The sequence below is a fragment of the Balaenoptera acutorostrata genome, chromosome 10 (assembly GCF_949987535.1).
Source record: "Balaenoptera acutorostrata chromosome 10, mBalAcu1.1, whole genome shotgun sequence".
NCBI lineage: Eukaryota > Metazoa > Chordata > Mammalia > Artiodactyla > Balaenopteridae > Balaenoptera > Balaenoptera acutorostrata.
The window spans coordinates 84670176-84684355 of NC_080073.1; the positions used below are offsets into that span (position 1 = coordinate 84670176).

Consider the following 14180-nt stretch of genomic DNA (forward strand, 5'->3'; position numbering starts at 1 on the left):
GATCATGCTGATTTCAAGCTGATGATAGGACATGTAAAGCAGGCATTTGTAGGGCGTTACGCTATTGCACATGCAGAAGGCTCTATGACTGGTTAGAGATTGGGAAGGTGGAATTTATTATATCATAAAAATGTTAGGTTGGACTAATAGGTTAAAGGGCTCTGAAGACTGGAAATTGTGAATCTGGATAAATTCTCTTGAGTCTTGAAGAACGTACAATTAAGGAATGCAGGGAAGGATAGGAGTTGGAAAAGAAGTAAAAGCAACTAAAAAGGGGGACAGATGAGGACTTGTATAAACAACTCTTGTTTTGGAGACTCACTTTTGCCTTTTTCATTTTAGCTCTACTTATCTCAGGATTGGTGTAGAAGAGACAAAGATGCACGAAAATTTCTCCCTTAATTACTGCTGAGCAGAAACGTGGATGATCCTCATGGAAATTGTCTCCATAGGAAACCAAACGGTTACTGAATTTGTCTTTCTTGGTTTCTATGTCATAGCTGAACTGCATCTCCTTTTCTTTATTGTGTTCTCTCTCAGCTATGCCTCTATCACCCTAGTGAACATGTTAATCATTGTGGTGATGGTTAGCTCTCAGAGGCTCCACACACCCATGTATTTCTTCCTGGCTGATCTGTCTTTCCTGGAGATCCTCTGTATTTCCACAGCAGTGCCAAAAATGTTGAAGGGCTTCTTGCAGGAGGCAGCCATCTCTGTGGCTGGTTGCTTGCTCCAGTTCTTTATCTTTGGTTCTCTGGCCACGGCTGAATGCTTCCTACTGGCTGTCATGGCATATGATCACTACCTGGCAATCTGCTACCCACTCCTGATGGGGCCCAGATGGTATTTGGGGCTGGTGGTCATAGCGTGGCTCTCCGGCTTCATGGCAGATGGATTGGTTGTAGTCCTGATGGCCCAATTGAGATTCTGTGGCCCCAACCACATTGACCACTTTTACTGTGACTTCATGCCTTTGATGAGCTTGGCCTGCTCAGATCCCAGTGTAGCCCAGATGACAACATTCATTCTCTCTGTGATCTGCCTCACTGTTCCCTTTGGACGGATTCTGACATCTTATGCCTGGGTCGTGGTGGCTGTGCTGAGAGTTCCTGCTGGGGCCAGCAGGCAAAAGGCTTTCTCCACTTGCTCCTCCCACCTAGCTGTAGTGTCCGCATTCCATGGCACCCTCATGGTCTTGTACATTGCACCCTCTGCTGTCCACTCCCAGCTCCTCTCCGAGGTCTTTGCCCTGCTCTACACTGTGGTCACCCCTCTCTTCAATCCTGTGATTTATACCCTGAGGAATAAGGAGGTTCATCAGGCACTACAGAGGCTTCTCTATGTTAAGCAAACTGAAACAATTGATTGAAAGAGGATTGTGGTAAAGATTTTATTTGGACTTTGGGATGTCTTCTGGGGTTGGTTGGGTAGAAATAACTTTGTTCTGTTCTGACATTTCTCTCTGTGAAAAGTTTTATAGTTATCATACTCACGTGAAAAATGAGTATTGTAGAGCAATAATTTTGAAGTGCTAACTTAAAAATTTTACTTTAATATTTTATTATTTTTTTACTAAATAATCTATGAATATTTACTATAGGAAATAGATGTACAAAAATAGCAACACAAAGCAAATCTAGAAATCTTGGCTACTTGGGTGTATATGTATAAAACAAGTTGAACCATGGAAGTTTGTAATCTAGTTTTCCATTGACTACTATGTCTTGAACCTCTTTTTATTTTGACAAATACGTACTTATTTATTCTTCTGAGCTTTTTAATATAGCTAAACATGATTTGTTTAAATAATCTTCTATTGTGAAAATTTTTAGTTGTATTCAATTCTTTCACCATGCAAATATAGTTAACATCTAGATTTTCCTACAATAAATTCCTAGGTGTTGAATTGCCAGGTTTAAAGACATGCATATTAAAAATATTTAAAGCTGAATGCATTGTAATTGTTTAACTGTTTTATTGTAGAAAATTTCAAATATACACAAAAGTATATAGAGCATTATAATGAACCCCATACAGCCATCATCTAGCTTCAATATCAACATTTGCCAATCCTATTTCAACTGCCTGTAGCTCCTTTTTTTTTCTGAAAAATTTTAGAGCAAATTCCAGATGTTGTGTAAGTATTGTGTTGTGTGAGTCATGTAAGTAATTGTTCTACATGCAAGTACAATTGATCCTTGAACAGTATGGGTTTGAACTGGTCCACTTAATATGCAGATTTTTTTCAGTAGTAAATACCACAGCAGCACAGGATTTGTGGTTGGTTGAATCCAGGGATAGGGAACCTCATACATACAGAGGAACCATGTATACGGAGAACCAGCTCTAAGTTATAGGTGAATCTTCAACTTCTCAGTGGGTTGTTGCCCCTCACCTCAGTGTTGTTCAAGGGTCAACTGTATTCAATATGCTCTCTGATTGATAAAGGCATTTAAAGAAAAAAACATGCTGACCCTGACATTATGATACTTAATATACATTTCCTCAATGTCATCTAATACACAGACCATGTTCAAATTTCTCCAATTATCTTTAAATTCTTAAAATTAAGATGTAAACAAGATTCACACAATGTATCTTGTTATGTTTCTTAGTCCCTTATTTCACAGCAGTCCTTCTCCCCTCTTTTTTTCTTACCTTCAACCTATCGGAGAAATCTGGTTATCTCTAGAATGTTCCATATTCTAAATTAGACTTTCTGCTGACCTATGGTTTTGTTTGGCATATACTCCTATATCTTGTATTTTATATAAACTTGTTTTGTGTCGGTCTCAGCCTATTGATGGTGTAGTGGTGCCATCAGCTAGGAATGCCTGGGCATTCACCTGCCCCCACCAACATTTCTTTCCCTGACCAGAGCCAGTGCTGGGGCTGGGATGACCATTGTGGTTCTTGTTATGATTGCCGGATGCACCTCAGCAACAACCATCAGGGAACTTTGAAAAAACAGGGTTTATTACCCATAGGTCCTGGAGGTTACATAGCATACCTGGGGCCACACAAAGAGATCTTAGGTAGAGAGAGAGAGAGAGCATGGACCTGGGGCTCTGCCTTTATTGGGATCGAGGGTGGGGTGCCTAGGGTTGCGTTGCGTGGGTTCACTATTTATTGGTGAATATAAAACACAAGACCAGGAATTAAAGAGTAAGAAGGGAAAAGCAGAGTCACTCAAGCAGTCAGTTAACTGAGGTCACCCAGAGTTTTCTAAAAGGGGAACTTCATGGGTGGGGTGGCCTGGCTCTTTATCTAGTTGTGTAGTTGACTATATCTTTATTTGAGACGAATGTGTTTGAAATAGATGCCCTGGCAATCAAAAGCTTAATGTCAGGCACTTGCATCACAATTAAAAAAGGTAATTATCAGGCACTTACACTACAAAACTGATATTAAGATAGAAGCTTAATTGGATCTTGGTTAGCTTTTTAGCAGAATAACACAAAGTTGCTGCGATTTCTACTGCATCATATCATGAGGAACACAATGTTTGGTTGTCCCATTTTTAGTGATGCCACCCATCACTGCCACCACTTTTGTTTGACCATAAGTGGCATCCATCTGATCCATGTATTATTCAGTTCTCCATCAGTCTTTCACCTAATATTTTTAGCTTCCATTGATAAAAGTTGATAATTAATGCTCAAGTGATTTAATTCTTTGAACATATTTTGTTTTCATGTTTTGAATTTATTTGTAGCTGTTGTACAATCTTTGTGGATTCCTACATCTGGGCCACATCAAGTTCAGTTTTTATTGACTTCCTTTTCTTTTGAATATTGATAAGATTTTCCCATGTATTTGTATGACTAATTATTCCTTGTCTGAATACAGATCACTGTGGAAACTCTGGATTCTGTCATCTTCTTCTTCAGAAGATTAGTTTTTGTTCTAGCAGACATTTCAAGTCACGGAGGATCATCTTGAACTTGAGTAGGCTTGGTTTTATGCTTTGGTAGTATGGATTTGTGGAAAGCCCAAGGTGTCACTCTCTTGTGTGACATGACTCAGCTTCCAAATTCTCTCTTCCTGGTGGGCACAGTCAGGGCTTTGGCTTTAGCCTGTGTTTGGCCAGGTCTAGAGTAGACCTTACTCAAAGATGTGGTTTTTACTCTTAACGCTTAGACTTTAAGAGTGGTAGGTTGATAACAAGGATATTAATGAGGTGTTAACAGGCTGTCCCCCGTTTAGCAGGGCCAGAACAGCACACTTTCCTGGTACTGCTCTTCCCCAAGCCCTGCTCTTCTTCTAGTGTTTATTTTATTTCAATTCTGTAGAAGCTTCTTTCTCAAAGGGTCTTTCCATTCACATGTACAACCTGGAAATCAGTCACAGCTACAACATCTGCCCCCAAATGTAATTTTGGGGTGTCCTCTGCACAGATCTCTCTTCTCTTATGCCTATCCTACAACTTTCAGCTGCTTCAGGTGCCCCAGGTTTCCCAAATTCTGATTTCTGCTTTCTTAAGTCAGTGGGATTGCCCATGTGTTGATTCACAACCTTGGGAATTCCCCAGGTGAAATTCAAAACTGGCCCCTATACATGGAGGGCAAGGAGAGACCTTGAACCTAGTTCTCCTGATTTCTATTTCAGGAGGTTTCTTTCCAGTAGATTATGTAATGCTCTGTGAAAATCTTGATGTTAATTGGTGCACTTTGTAAATGTGGTGGTGAAGTGGAGAGAGATTTTTCCCAAATGCTTGTTTATGGGGGTTATCCCTAATCCCAAGAACTCTCCATACCCAGAACCCTTTTCAGTGAACTCTTCACATCCTTATTTCTCAGACTATAAATAGAGGGGTTGAGAGTCGGAGTTACCAGGGTATACATGACAGCAGCAACCAGCTCCCCAGAGATGTGAGAAGTTGGGACTTCCGGTAGGTGGCAAAGACTGTGCTGTAGAAGAGAATGAACATGGAGAGGTGCGAGCTGCATGTGGCCAGGGCTTTCTTTTTACCCTGTGCTGATGGGACCCTAGCTACAGCAAGGAAAATATGGGCATAAGAACTTATGATGCAGAGGAGAGGGCTGATTCCTAAAAGTCCTGTCAGAACCATCAATAGTTCCTCATTGAGGTGGGTATCAGAGCAGGAAAGCCGTAAGAGTGGGCTGAAATCACAAAAAAAGTGGGGAATCTCTAGATTAGTATAGAATGACAGTCAGGTTAGCAACAAGGTTTGGATGAAAGAGTCTGAGTGGTCCACTCCCCATGACACACCCACCAGCAGTCCACATCTGCAAGGAGTCATTAGGAGTGGATAGTGTAGAGGATGGCAGATGGCAGCATAGTGGTCAATAGCCATGGCAGTCAAAAGCAGGCTGTCCATATCAGCAAAAAGTGGAAAGAAATATAATTGGGCCACCCCCTCAGAAAAAGAGATCAATCCATTGCTGGTCCACAAAGCCTCCAGCATTTTGGGGGCTGTTTTGGTAGTGAAGCAGAGGTCCACCAGGGAGAGCTGGCTAAGGAAGAAGTGCATGGGGGTGTGGAGGTGAATGTCAGCACCAATAGTCAGCAGAAGTAGCAAGTTGCCTAAGAGACTCAGCAAGTAGAGGGCCAGGAAGAGACCAAAGAGGAGCTGTTGTTTGTCTGGGTCACTGGACAGCCCTGAGAGGACAAAGTCATTGTTCTTGCTACAGTTCATTCTGCCATCTTGATGTGCTACAAGAAAAGAGTCAGCATGAGGAGGATTCACTCACTGTTAGCTACAGGTAGATGGAACCTTGGATCCTGTCTATTGGCAATGGGTTTTCCATATGACACCAATATGAGGAATGGATAAAAAACTAAAACAGCAATGAGGACAAGAGTTGGACCTCATAAAAGATGGTCAAAGTAAGGAGGCATAAAGGCAAGAGAATGAGAAACAACAGAGACTTCCTGGAGTTATTAAAGTGTAAAGGAGTTTTCTTAATTAAACTTTGTATGATTGATGGTTTAACTACTTGTTCGTGAATCTGTTTTCTTCATAAGACTACCAGTCTTTCAAAGCAGAGGCTGCATCTCAGTACTTAGCTTAGTGCTTGGCATATAGCAAGGGTCCAGTAAATGCTCCTACCCACCTACACAGTCACTATTCTAGTTCAGGGTATTGTTGATTGACTGGAGAACGGTTATCCTCCTAACTGTTTTAACATGGATCTTGCCCCATCCAATACATTCTCCATACTGTAGTCAGCAATATCTTTTCAAAAAAAGAAAATCTCATCATGTCACTTCTTTGTTTAAAAATGGGTCTCCATATTTTAGAGAGTAATCCCTTGACGGTTGTTTCATTTGCAAATATTTTCTCCCATTCTGAGTGTTGTCTTTTTGTTTTGTTTGTGGTTTTCTTTGTTGTGCAAAAGCTTTTAAGTTTAATTAGATCCCATTTGTTTTTTTGTTTGTTTGTTTTTATTTTCATTTCTCTAGGAGGTGGATCAAAAAAGATCTTGCCGTGATTTATGTCAGAGAGTGTCCTGCCTATGTTTTCCTCTAAGAGTTTTATAGTATCTGACCTTACATTTAGGTTTTTAATCCATTTTGAGTATATACAAACAGCTCATGCAGCTCAAAATCCAAAAAACAAATAACCCAATGGAAAAATAGGCAGAAGATCTAAATAGACATTTCTCCAAAGAAGATATAGAGATGGCCAAAAAGCACATGAAAAAATGCTCAGCAACACTAATTATTAGAGAAATGCAAATCAAAACTACAGTGAGGTATCACCTCACACTGGTCAGAATGACCATCATCAAAAAAAACTGTAAACAATAAATGCTGGAGAGGGTGTGGAGAAAAGGCAACCCTCCTACATTGCTGGTGAGAATGTAAATTGGTGCAGCCACTATGGAAAACAGTACGGAGGTTCCTCAATAAACTAAAAATCGAGTTGCCATATGATCTAGCAATTCCACTTCTGGGCATATACTCAGACAAAACTATGATTTGAAAAGATACATGCACCCATATGTTCATAGCAGCACTATTTACAATAGCCAAGACATAGAAACAACCTAAATGTCCATCAACAGATGAATGGATAAAGAAGATGTGGTATATGTATATACAATGGAATATTACTCAGCCATTAAAAATGAAATGATGCTATTTGTAGCAACATGGATGGACCTAGAGATTATCATACTAAGTGAAGTAAGTCAGAAAGATAAAGACAAATACCATACGATATCACTTATATGTGGAATCTAAAAATATAACACAAGTGAATACATCTATGAAACAGAAACAGACTCACAGAGATAGAGAACAAACTTGTGGGAGTTCCCTGGTGGTCCATTAGTTAGGGCTTGGTGCTTTCACTGCCGTGGCCTGGGTTCAATCCCTGGTCAGGGAACTATGATCCTGCAAAAAAAAAAAAAAAAAAAGAAGAGACTTGCGGTTGCCAAGGAGGAGGGGGAAAGGGAGGAGAAGGGAGAGGGGATGGGGGAGGGAAGTACTGAGAGTTTAGGATTAGCAAAGCAAACTATTATATATAGGATGGATAAAGAGAAAAATCCTACTATATAGCACAGGGAACTTATTCAATATCCTGTGATAAACCATAATGAAAAGGATAGGAAAAAGAATATATGCAAAACTGAGTCATTATGCTGTACAGCAGAAATTAACACAACATTGTAAATCAACTATACTTCAATAAAATTTTTTTTAAAATGGGTCTCTAGAAAACCATTGCTATTATGAAAAATACCCTGCCATGTCTTACAAAGCTCATTTGTTTTTTGTTTGTTTGTTTGTTTATTTTTATTTATTTATTTATTTTTGGCTGCGTTGGGTCTTCGTTGCTGCTTGCGGGCTTTCTCTAGTTGCAGCGAGCGGGGCTGCTCTTTGTTGCGGTGTGCGGTCTTATTGTGGTGGCTTCTCTTTTTGTGGAGCCCCGGCTCTAGGCACGCGGGCTTTAGTAGTTGTGGCTTGCAGGCTCAGTAATTGTGGCTCGCGGGCTCTAGAGTGCAGGCTCAGTAGTTGTGGCACACGGGCTTAGTTGCTCCGCGGCATGTGAGATCTTCCCCAACCAGGGCTCAAACCCGTGTACCCTGCATTGGCAGGTGGATTCTTAACAACTGTGCCACCAGAGAAGTCCCAGCTCCTCTGGTTTTGACCTCAAGGTGTCTCACCAGCTTCATCTTGCACCACAGTCCACTCATCATCTGCTCCCCAGAAACACTGGCTGCACTGCATTCCCTTATATGCACAACGTTCATTCTCTTCGCTCTCAGTCAGCTCTTGCTCATCCTTCTAAGCTCAGATCTATTGGTGACTTTCTCGCTCTTTTTTTTTTTTTTTTTTTTTTTGGCCATACCACGCGGCATGGCGGATTTTAGTTCCCCGACCAGGGATCGAACCTTGACTTTTGCCTTGACTCCTCTCTTGAACCCACTTCAATCACGCTTTTGCCCTTATCATTCCACTGAATTCCCTCTTGTCAATGTCAAAGTTCAATTTTCAGTCCTTAAGTTACTTGACCTCTCAATAAGACTTAACACAGTTGATTCTTCTTTTCTTACCTCAAACACTTAAAAAAAAAAAATCTTGCTTTCAGGATACCCACCTTGCTCTCCTGTGTTTCCAGTGCAGAATCCTGTTCAGTCTCCTTGGCTGGTTACTGCTCTTCCTACTTATTATTCATTATTGTGCCTCTCCTCTTCTCTACCTTCCAGTTCTGTGCCTTATATATATCTATAAACAGATAACTCTTAAATTATACCTTCAATTTCAACTTATTTTCTTAACTCTAGACTTGTATATTTAACCTCCAACTAGACATTTCTACAGTAGCAGTTTTACCATTTGAGATATTTTCTTACAGCTGGCATACGGCTTTGGAAACAGATTCACAAATCAAATAGACTTTCAACATTATATAGTCCACCAAGTGCAGAACTTGAACTCTCTATAGTCCACTTAAAACTGATCTCATTTCTCCATTTGCCAAATGACATTTTCAATATTTATCTCTGGGTTCCTTAATCTCTACTCCATAAATGATGACCTTAGAAATATCCATTCTATCCAATGTTATTGGTGGGTAGATGGAACAGAACAAAAGAATCCAAGACCTTGGAATACATTGATGAGACCAGGTAAAGATAATGCAGTTTAGGAGATGAGCATTATCAATCTTCATCTCTCTTCGGACCAGAAAGAGTTTGGCTTCAGAAGAAATCTTTTTGGCCTTGGAGACTCAGTTCCCAGAGTTACTCGTTGGTGAAAATCCTGGAGGAATTTTCCATTGAGAAAATTTCCTATAGCTAGAGTTGAGGAATAAAATCAACAGCTAAGGGGCTTCCCTTGTGGTGCAGTGGTTAAGAATCCGCCCGCCAGTGCAGGGAACATGGGTTCGAGCCCCGGTCCAGGTAGATCCCACATGCCGCGGAGCAACTAAGCCCGTGAGCCACAGCAGCTGAGCCCGCGTGCTGCAACAAGAGAAGCCACCACAATGAGCCTGGTCACCGCGACAAAGAGTAGCCCCCGCTGGCCACAACTAGAGAAAGCCCTCATGCAACAACGAAAACCCAACACAGCCAAAAATAAAAATAAATAAATGTATTTAAAAAAATAAAATCAACAACTAAGCAGAAGCCTAACATTGATTTGGAAGCAAAATTAGAAAGATTTCTTAAAACTCACAACTTCTTTCTAGTCACTGCCCTGTCTCCTTAAGTAAGAATAGCTTGAAGAGACTGACATACAGCCATAACATTTTATATGTGTCCTTTTACTTTTATTGTTCAGAGAACTTTTGTCATAAAAATATATTGAAGTTTATCAAATTATTTTCATACCTCTATTGATAAAGTCATCTCAGTTGAGACCTGAAACATTATTAAACAGAGTCAACGCTTCCCTGTTGTGTTCTTCCCAATTTCTGAACCACAGAATAATGCAGTTTAATTAAATAAGTGTTTAACCTTCTGTGTTTGGGTGATAGCGTGTTATGCAGCAATAGGTAACCAAAGCCCATGGGCTCCTCTATAGTTTACAGCCTCCACATAGGTTAGATTATATAAAAAATTCTTATCAACAGAAATTCTGGTCTGAGACAGTTCAGGGTAGAAGATGCCTTCTCCACACACACATTCTTTTCTAAACAAAACTGGAATTGAGGGACCAAAGAAGGTAGAGTTGGAAGATAGAAGAAGCATGTGAGTAAGGTTAGAGCCAAATTCTTTGGGTTTGCAAAAGGGAATGTAAAAAATTTGAACAGTCCATCCATGAGCTCAAAATATCCTTTCATAGTTTTATCTGTCTGTATCTCTATTTTATTTATTTATTTATTTATTGGCTGCACTGCCCGGCTTATAGGATCTTAGTTCACCAACGAAGGATTGAATCTGGGCCCTCGGCAGTGAACGTGCGGAGTCCTAACCACTGGAATGCCGGGGAATTCTGTATATCTAAATAGTTGTAAATGCTGGCACCCACTGTTGTTTTAGGTCCAGCAGCACTTCTAGGAACTTAGAAAGTGAGGAAAATAGTAATTCTTGTCTATTAGCTCCAAAAATACTTTAGCAATTAATATTTAATAGCTTTCACTTAGTATAAGTTTGGCGACAGGTAAGGAAAACAAGACAAAATTTTGATAAATTCTTCATATTATACCACATTACAATCTGTGAAAATAAGTATAGAAATCAAAAAACAAAATAAATAAAAAGGAAGAGTTTTGAAACGCACTTTTCCATGGCCAAAAGTTGAGGGGAAAATAACCTACTGATGAGCTGGAAAGGTATTCCTGAGACTTTTTTCAAGCTGCCTTCACTTCTAGCAATATTTACAGTAACCTTTGACAGTTTGTGCAAAGATTTTATTGACTTATAAAACCTCTTAGGTGTCAGAGTTCACAAAACTCTTTAGATAAAACACTGGTGGCTTTATCTCTGTTAATTAGGGCTCAAATCATTACTTGTTTTAATTACTTACTTGCTTCCCTACTTGGGGAAAAAGAAATCATGACATACTACTTAAAAATTTTCTTTAACTCATATGTGAGTTAACATTTACTTTTCCAGTTGAGTAACCATGGCCCTAAATTCAAATCCTTAAAATATAACAGCATAATAATTTTATTGTTCACATAATAATATGTTAACTTACAGGGAACACACAGATAAAAGGCCTAAATACTATCCAACTACACAATGTATAGGTAATTGAGGCAAATTTGTATATCTGATTTTTCAAGAACACAAAAGAATACATAACAAATCAGTTTCATCAACTGATATCCCCCAGACAAATTCAACATTAAGATTCCATGGAGAGTGTCCTATTTGTTCAAGTTTCCCTTATATTACCTAAGAATGCATTGTTTAACACATCTAGACTGGACTTTCCCATTTACTTTTCCTTTATACAGTTCCCTCTGTTTTACAAATAGTGAACAATTTGAGACGCAGTATAATTTCACATCTCAACTTTCTCATTGCCTTTTTAGTTATGCCTCAGAAGAGTTCTCTAGATTTCTTCAGGTCAGAGCCTCCTTCTGATCACCCTCCTCAAGGCCCCCTTTACTGCCTTGTTCCTCAAAGTATAGATCAGTGGATTTAGTACAGGAGCGACCACACTGTACATAATGGCAATGATCCAGTCCTGGTCCATGGAGCTACCTGAGGCAGGATGAATATAAGTGAAAACAACAGGAGCAAAGAAAAGAACAACTACCATGAAGTGGGAGGCACAAGTGGACAGTGCTTTATGAAACATGCTGCAAGAATGCGTCTTGAAGAAAAGATAGAAAATAATGTAGAAATAGGAGAAAAGTGTTAGAAAGAATGGGCCCATGGCAATGGTCCCCGTGACAGTACTGAGCAGCCACTGGTTGAGCTCAATGTTCCCACAGGCCAACTCCAGCAATGGCTTAACATCACAGAAGAAATGATGGATATGATTGGATCCACAGAAGTTTAAGCGAGAGGTCATTATTGAGTGCAGCAGGGCATGGAAAAAACCAATGATCCAGATAGTGATAACCATCTGGGTACAGACCTGATGATTCATGATTAGAGTGTAACGAAGTGGTTTGCAGATAGCCACAAAGCGGTCAAAGGCCATCACAGGCAACAACATGGCCTCTGTGCTGCCCAGGAAGTGGAAGAAATGAAGCTGGATTATGCATCCCAAGAAAGAAATTGCTTTGTGTGTAGAGAGGAAGTTCTCCAGCATCTTTGGCAGTGTCACAGTGGAGTAGCAGATATCTAGACATGACAGATTTCCCAGAAAGAAATACATAGGAGAATGGAGTCTTGGATCAGAGACGACAATCATCAGGATGGCTCCATTCCCAACCACACTGACAAAGTAAATTGTAAGAAAAACAACAAAGAGAAAAGGCTGCAGTTCCTGGATGTCTATCATTCCCAGGAGAAGAAATTCAGTGATTGAAGTTTGGTTCAACGTCACTTTAAAAAAAAGACAAAATAATATGTGGAACACTATTTTTAATGAGAACCAGTCCTTCCAGCCCAGGATTTCTTGCCGAGACCAAAATGTTTTAAGGAATAGTGCTGCTGTTCTCTACAATCCCAATCTCAGAGGTGGTGCTGTATTTGGGCCATTAGATAGTTAAAATATTAAGGCTACCTGTCTCTTATGGACTATAAGTCAATCATTTTTTTCTTTACCAGATTAGTCATTAATGTTTTTCTTTCTCCCAGTAATTTAGAAGACATTGCAGCCTCCTATATTATCTGACTGTGAACTTCTACATTCTGGTAAAACTTTCCTTTCATCTTCCTAAGTTAACTCCTGCCTCTAACAGGAGGCAACTTTTTAAGTAGTCCACCACACTGCTATCTCTAGACCTAACAAGTCATCTTAAGGATTTTAACTTTAGAAAAATAGACAGGGATAAACTCATTACAACAATAAAGTTTTTTTTTTTAAACCAAAATGCTCTTTAAAATAATAGTAATAGGGGCTTCCCTGGTGGCGCAGTGGTTGAGAGCCTGCCTGCCAATGCAGGGGACACGGGTTCGCGCCCTGGTCTGGGAGGATCCCACATGCCGCGGAGCAACTGGGCCCGTGAGCCACAACTACTGAGCCTGCGCGTCTGGAGCCTGTGCTCCACAACAAGAGAGGCCACGATAGTGAGAGGCCCGCGCACCGCAATGAAGAGTGGCCCCCGCTTGCCGCAGCTGGAGAAAGCCCTAGCACAGAAACGAAGACCCAACATAGCAATCAATCAATCAATAAATAAATCTTTAAAAAAAAAAAAAATAATAATAATAGTAATAGCTTTTCCTCAACTTAGACTGTTAATGGAGCTAGTGGCGTTCTTATACTGATCCCTTTCTGACCCCCACCTTTGGAAATGTCATAAAGCCTTACTGGGGTAAGAAATAAGACCACATTAATCAGATATTACCCAGAGATATATTTGAAATTTTATTACTGCTATATGTGATGATGAGCTTAGTTTTTTCCTATGATCTGAGCCTTATATTTTCTCAAAACAGGATCCTTAAAATACTACTTTGATGACAAATGTTATTGTGCTTCTACTCTCTAGTTGCCCTGGGACTCTTTTTCATTTCCCAAATTGCCAAATCCCTGGATAAGAAAAATTCTTTCTCAGATGGGCTCACCACTTCCTTATTTAACCTTATACTGTCCTCTCTTTGAAGTATGTATGGCTTCAACCCCCTTAAAATCTTGTCTTTTCTTATGATCTGTTTTCTGAAGTGTTTTTTTTTTTATTTTGCCTCCATAAACTTGCTCTTCAAATATTAAGAAATATTCGACCCCAAGTGAAATTCACCTTCTTTACTTCTAGTTCCAACAATGTGTCACTGGCCATCAGGTTATCTTTTATGACACCACAAGTCTGTCTGCTTTATATCAGCTCTCTCCAAAATGGTCACAAATTTCCATTTTCTCTCATTTGAAAATTGTGTTTTCTCTTTTGACTTTTCTATCAAATAAAATTCTTGTTTTCTACTAAAGGAGTGCATTAATTTTCATTTCATTCACAGGATTGAAATAATAGTCTTTTCTTCAGTGACTGCTAAAACTCTTGAGGAATTGTAAGTAAGTTAGTTATAATGAAGTTTGATATTTGCACTATTTACTGAAAGGCAGGAAACCTTTTGAATCTCTTTTCCTCCATTATTTGCAAAGTACATGGCTTTTATTTTTCTTCAGGTACCCTGACAAAAGCAGAC

General features: G+C 39.6%; 2 protein-coding genes and 1 pseudogene across 2 annotated transcripts; 1 reads left to right on the forward strand and 2 right to left on the reverse strand.

Annotated features, from left to right (window-relative positions):
* The first annotated feature begins 433 nt into the window (after positions 1-433).
* Positions 434-1369, forward strand: LOC103016432 (olfactory receptor 11A1). Its single transcript, XM_007179087.2, has one exon. The coding sequence runs from the start codon at positions 434-436 to the stop codon at positions 1367-1369; it is 936 nt and encodes a 311-aa protein (XP_007179149.2).
* A 3364-nt stretch (positions 1370-4733) lies between these two features.
* LOC130709101 (olfactory receptor 24-like) lies at positions 4734-5659 on the reverse strand (annotated as a pseudogene).
* Positions 5660-9822: 4163 nt separating this feature from the next.
* On the reverse strand, positions 9823-13816 carry LOC114237381 (olfactory receptor 12D2-like). Its single transcript, XM_057555774.1, has 3 exons — positions 13778-13816; positions 11495-12534; positions 9823-9892 (listed from the first exon to the last, which is right to left on the reverse strand). Exons 1-3 carry the CDS (start codon positions 13814-13816, stop codon positions 9823-9825), a joined length of 1149 nt encoding a protein of 382 aa, XP_057411757.1.
* Positions 13817-14180: the final 364 nt, after the last annotated feature.

Excerpts from the sequence above, each read along its gene's own strand:
- LOC114237381 (XM_057555774.1), bottom strand. The coding sequence starts at position 13,816 with ATGGCCAGTGACACATTGTTGGAACTAGAAGTAAAGAAG. Across the intron at positions 12,535-13,777 it reads TGGAACTAGAAGTAAAGAAG|AGAACAGCAGCACTATTCCT; the intron begins GTGAATTTCACT and ends TTGGGATTGTAG. Across the intron at positions 9,893-11,494 it reads AGGGTGATCAGAAGGAGGCT|GTTCAGAAATTGGGAAGAAC; the intron begins CTGACCTGAAGA and ends CATTATTCTGTG.
- LOC103016432 (XM_007179087.2), top strand. The coding sequence starts at position 434 with ATGGAAATTGTCTCCATAGGAAACCAAACGGTTACTGAATTTGTCTTT.